This window comes from Aquarana catesbeiana, linkage group LG06 (genome assembly GCF_042186555.1).
Source record: "Aquarana catesbeiana isolate 2022-GZ linkage group LG06, ASM4218655v1, whole genome shotgun sequence".
Classification (NCBI taxonomy): Eukaryota; Metazoa; Chordata; class Amphibia; order Anura; family Ranidae; genus Aquarana; species Aquarana catesbeiana.
In genome coordinates this window covers 347230676-347236675 of record NC_133329.1, presented here as the reverse complement: position 1 = coordinate 347236675, position 6000 = coordinate 347230676, and the positions used below count along the sequence as shown (strand labels likewise).

At 39.2% G+C, this 6000-nt stretch overlaps 1 protein-coding gene across 1 annotated transcript in view; it reads left to right on the top strand.

Moving 5' to 3' along the window:
• Positions 1-223: 223 nt before the first annotated feature.
• The window catches only part of LOC141147033 (bile salt export pump-like), a 122553-nt gene continuing 116776 nt past the window's right edge, over positions 224-6000 (top strand). Inside the window, exons 1-2 of the mRNA XM_073634005.1 lie at positions 224-454; positions 2180-2264. Of these exons, the coding sequence (XP_073490106.1) occupies positions 246-454; positions 2180-2264 (294 nt within the window). The 5' untranslated portion in view covers positions 224-245. The remainder of the gene's footprint in view (positions 455-2179; positions 2265-6000) is intronic.

The following is a 6000-nucleotide window of genomic DNA, read 5'->3' as shown; positions in this document are numbered from 1 at the left end:
AGTACTGTCCTGAAATACAATTTTGTTTGGTGGGTATGGGTGTGAAACAATGTTTTCATGGCCTGCCTAGCCCAAAGTCTGCCAAGCGAACCCTATTAGAAAAGGGTGCTAAACATGGTAGAATGGTGGGTTCTTAACATGGTTCCTTCTGCAATTGTCAGTCTTGGTGCTTCTTGCTCAGTTACTGCACTGTTATCATCATTGTCTTCTTTCAGTTCCGTTATGCTTCCGGCACTGACATCATCATGATGGTGGTGGGTGCAGTGTGTTCCTTAGTACATGGGGCCGCTCAACCACTCATGCTCTTTGTCTATGGCATGATGACAGACATATTTATTGCATATGAGAAAGAAAGCCAGATACTCCAAGATAAGAATAAAATATGTATTAATGGCACCATCATCTGGATCGATGGCTCACAATTTGAAATGGACAACACTACAGCGGCGTGTGGGTAAGAGATACATACAATCTGGTTACAGTAAATGCATGCAAATGATTAATACCCCAAAAATTATTCTTAAGATTACCCTAGCTCATTACGTCCCTTAACATTTTTTATGCTTTGTTCTTTCCCCTGCTATTATATATCTGTATCTGTAGACATATCTGTATGGATGTCACACCACTTCCTCAAACTCAACTTGTCCAAAACTGAGCTCATAATATTTCCTCCTCCACATGCCTCTTCCCCTGACTTCTCTGTCAAGAGCAATGGCAAAACCATCCACCCATCCCCACATGCCAGGGTACTAGGTATTATCCTGGATTCTGAACTCTGCTTTTGGCCCCACATCCAATCCCTTTCCAAAGCTTGCTGCCTCAACCTCCGCAACATCTCTAAACTATGTCCCTTCCTAACAAATAAAACTACTAAGCTCCTGATTCACTCCCTGGTTATCTCTCGCCTCAACTACTGCAACTCCCTCCTCATTGGCTTACCTTTAAATAGACTATCCCCCCTTCAGTCCATTATGAATGCTGATGCCAGGCTCATCCACCTTACTAACTGCTCAGTGTCTGCTACCCCTCTCTGCCAATCCCTCCGTTGGCAGATTAGACTACCCAACAAATTAAATTCAAAATACTAACAATAACCTTCAAAGCCATCCACAACTCTGCTCTACATAGACATTTTTGTATCCACAACCCCAGCTATATCACTAAGCTAGTCTCAAAATACCAACCCAATCGTTCCTCCCAAGACCTCCTGCTCTCTAGCTCCCTCATCACCTTCTCCCATATCCGCCTCCAGGACTTCTCCCGAGCCTCTCCCATTCTCTGGAATTCCCTACCCCAATATGTCAGACTATCTCCAAATCTATCCACTTTTAGGCGATCCCTGAAAACTTTGCTCTTCAGAGAAGCCTATTCTGCCTCCACATAACAACTGTACTTTCATTTTCTTCATTAGTTCATCCCCCACGGTTTTTTTACCCCTTTGTATCACTTGACCCTCCCGTCTTAGATTGTAAGCTCTAACAAGCAGGGCCTTCTGATTCCTCCTGTATTGAATTGTATTGTAATTGTACTGTATGCCCTAACATTGTAAAAGCGCTGTGCAAACTGTTAGCGCTACATATATCCTGTATAATAATAATATAATAATTATAATATACTAATGTGATCTTCACCTTTTAACGGTGCTATAGTTTATTGGTGGGTAACAATATGGTCCTTCTTTCTGGACCAGCTTATGATTTTGGAAGTAACATTTAAAAGGGGTGATGGTACCAAAAAACATCAAAACACAAGAAGGGGCTATAGTAGTTTTTGTTGCAATTGTAAGATCTGAATTAGGAATTAGGAATGGATGGAGTGATTTTGCTGGGACCTATTTTTGCCACACTTTTGATAAAGGGGAAGCTGTCGACTGCATAGGTGGAATTTGATTGGAGAAAAAAAAATATTTTAGGCTTTTTTTTCCTTTACTTTGAAGGTGTTTTCCTGGGGGATATATTAAGGGGTAATTAGTTTATTTAATTTAATGTTCTGTTTGTTTTAATCCCATTGTTTCCCTAAAACAAACAGCTTTATATCACCTTCCTCGTTGACTCCAATGCATCGCACAAAAATGGCAAAATGTTGCGATTTGTTTTCTGTACAAATTATTGTTGTTTGATCTGACCATTTTGAGAGGCACTTGTACTCTACTGACTCTCGTAAACTTCTGTCACAGGATAAACATTGAAACAGAAATGACACAGTTTGCCTACTATTATATCGCCATTGGAGTGGCAGTGCTTGTGATCAGCTACTTCCAGGTACAAACTGTATTTTCTTTTCTTATACCTTTGTTCTTTTTTCAAGTGCTGCTTTATGCCTTGACATACCCCCCTTATACCCCAGTCTGTCTGACCAGTATGGCCACTTGCTGAATAAGCATACTCCACAGACTTCTTCAATAAGACTCTCCAACATAGTTTTAATTAGACGTGTGATTCGGTTCGTAATGAATAGATTTTTGTACAAATTTGTTAGTATTCGTGTATTTGGATCAATTTGAACATCCGAATAGCTGAAAGAACCAAAATACAAAAATTACGAAATTATGAATAAGTAAAATATTGAACACGCGAAAATACAAACTTACGAACTGACAAACTTACGATTATACGAAACTCCGAAACAGTAAATTGAAAGAAAATGACATCTATAAGGAATGATTTACATTTCGTATTTTTCAATCCTTTGTCTGTTCGTAATTGCGTATGTTCGTATTTTCATTTGTGTGTTCGTAATTTTGTTTCTTCGTCTGTTCGTAATTTCCTTTGTTCGTGTTCTCGAATCGTTCTTTTGAATGGACAGTGTAAGTGTATCTTAATATGTATGTTCGTAATTTCATGTTCTCAAATCGTTCTTTCGAATGGACAGTGTATTAGTGAGTGATGTCTCTACTTAATATCTTTAGCCAATCAGCTTATCCTTTTTGTGTCTGAGTCACACTGCATTCCTGAATCTTTTTAGATTCAGTTGAGGAGGAGACTGAGTCAGGTCTCGTGACTGAGGGAGTGGACTGGGAGTAAGTACAAGACTTATTAGAAAAGCAAGCATAGGAGTATTATTCTTTATTTCCTACGAAAGTACGAATCAAAGAAAAAGGCAATCTTGCAAAAGTAACAATTACTAAATTACGAGTAGTGTCCCGAATAAACAAAAATTATCTAACAAAATTACGAATTTCGAATCAAAGAAAATTAGACTAACGGAATTACGAATCATTTCGTACCAAAGAAAATATAACTGTTACGAAAATACGAACGAGTCCGAATATGAAACCTTGCGTCTTACGAAATTACGAATCGTTAGACTAATGGAATTACGAATCATTTCGTATCAACAAAAATATATCTGTTATGAAGATACAAACGAAATGGAATATAAAAACTCGCATCTTATGAAATTACAAATCGTTACGAATCAACAGAAACGTAAACGTTTTTTGTTGAGCATATGTCTAGTTTTAATTCTTAAAATGCAATACATGGAATGCTTACTGGTTATCCAAGATGTAAAGAGACAATGATCTGCTCAACCTTTTGACTGTTAACGGTATGAAGACTAGCAGCTCACTAAGGGAACATGGAGAAGAAGGGAGAGGTCTGATCAAAGGACTAAACTAAGTAGCCCAAAAAGACAGAAGTATGCAGTAGTAATGGAGCATATGGCGCAACAAGTGTTGTGGGTACAAAAATGTCTATGTAGAACAGAAAAAAGTTCATAGTGTCCAATTGGAGCATTCAGGGTAACTTGCCACTGATCTCAATGCACCAGATGCAGCACCTCTGAAGAGACTGAAGTACTTCTGAGCAAACAGATCAGAAGAACAGCAATGCACAATCTGAGTGTAGTACTGTATATTAACAGATTTATTGTGGAACCCAGAAACACTGGGTGGATGGATACACCTGCAGGACCAAGAGAACACACCAGGGGGCGGTAAACTAAGTGCAGCATTAATTGTACAGAGTATTACTGGTAAATTAGCAAATAACATGGGAAGAAAAAATTGCACTTGTCATCGAGATGTCGGGGGGCGGAGCCTCTTTCTCAAGCTTGATTTCACGATGAATAAATTGAAGAAAAAATGAAGCAAGAGAAATTCTGCCCCTACTATGCGGCCAACTGGGGATACTATCAATGTGACTGTGCCACAAATATGGAGCTGATAATACCTGAATTTCAACTTGTTCACATACACTGTATGAATAACCCAACTAAAACTTTTATCTTTTAAATCTAGATCGTAGATTTGTAGAAAAGAATGAAACAAATCAACATGTTTAGTGTCTTCTGTTATCTCTGAGTCTGTAGCAGAAAGCTGCATAAAGTTGGAAGGTCTGCCATGTCACTTCAAATTGCTATTCAATATGTCCACACGGTAAATTTAGTGTCACTATATAACATCATGCATGACGGCCAGGCAGTAGCTTTCCCATCCTGACTGGACCTCATATGACGAGGGGCCAAACAATGGTGCAATCTGTCCCTGTGACTGATCAGTGTACCGTCTTGCAGCCGTGATCGCTGTGACCAATCACAACAGGTCACATGACAGTTGTACACAATGGATGGCTTCCTTTCATGCCATCCATTGTGTAGAATTGTATTGCTTGCTGTGATTGGTCAGTTTGATTACATGGTACAGACAGGGACAATCATAGCCCATCTGTACCATGTGATTAGCTTTGACCAATCACGGCTAATTACAACAAAACAAACTGAACACATTACAAATGAAGAACAAATTATTTATTTGCAAAATTTTAAAACAGAAATGAAGAAAAAAATTATTTTTTCTAAATTTTCAGTCTTTTTGCTTTTTTTTAGCAAAAAAAAAACAAAAAACAGTGGTGATTAAATACCACCAAAAGAAAGCTCTATTTGTGTGAACAAAATGATAAAAATTTCATGCGGGTACAGTGTTGCATAACTGCGCAATTGTCATTCAAAGTGCAACAGCGCTGAAAGATAAAAATTGTCTTGGGCAGGAAGGGGGTAAAAGCGCCAGGTATTGAGTGGTTAAGGTTGCTTACGCCTGCTAGACTATAGAAGTACTGATGCTTGGGGACTGACCTAGCACTGTCCTATGGCTTAAGTCACACTCTAAACAGCTAAAACAGAGCAACAGGGGAGCAAAGGAAAGGTGAATATATGTTGCTGGTTAGGCGGTATTAAAAGGAAGCATGTTGCTTTCCATGTGTGGTCAAAGTATAGGTTTGGATTAAAGCAAGATTACAAAGAACATACAATAGAATATAATGTTATACTAACATCATATATCCATGATCCCACACAGTAGAAATCATATAGGGAAACAAGATCTGGCAATGCAACATCATTTCTGGCACAGGAGACTAAGGCAGGCCACACACGGTTCGAATCTCACCCAGTTCAGCAGGAAAACCGGCCGAGATTCAAACCGTGTATGGCAGGCTGAATGTACCAAGTTGATTGATCGATCAATTTGTGTAAAACTAGCATGCTTGGTTTTACCTGCAAATTATTACTAGCAGCTGATATAGCCCCTAGCAATAATCACTCTCTTTTCCTGGCAGGGGCAGCTTCCCCCTCTCTCCCCGCTTGGAGAAGACAATGGCCCGGCAAGAGGGATTACCCCAATGACACTCTGTGTTGATAAGGGAATTGAGTTAATTTCTAGTTTGCTCAGTGTATGGCCAGCCTAAAGGGGAAGGTGTTTGGGCAGCTTACAGAGGTGTAAAGGGTAGGAGGGACTCCGGCAATGTCATAGCCTTTCACAGTCCAATTGACTGGCATTTGGTCTAAAAATCTGCAAAGCCGCAGAAGTAAATGGAGGAGTCAGCCTTGTGGCCATGCACTATGACAGCAGCAGATAAATGACAAGCGTGGCTGAATAATACAATTTTTGCATCATATCATGTATGTGTTGTAGTATTGTGTTCCATTAAAATATATTTATGGCCGCTTCTTAGGATCTATGCACACCATGACGCAATTCATTATGCTAATGCAAACAAA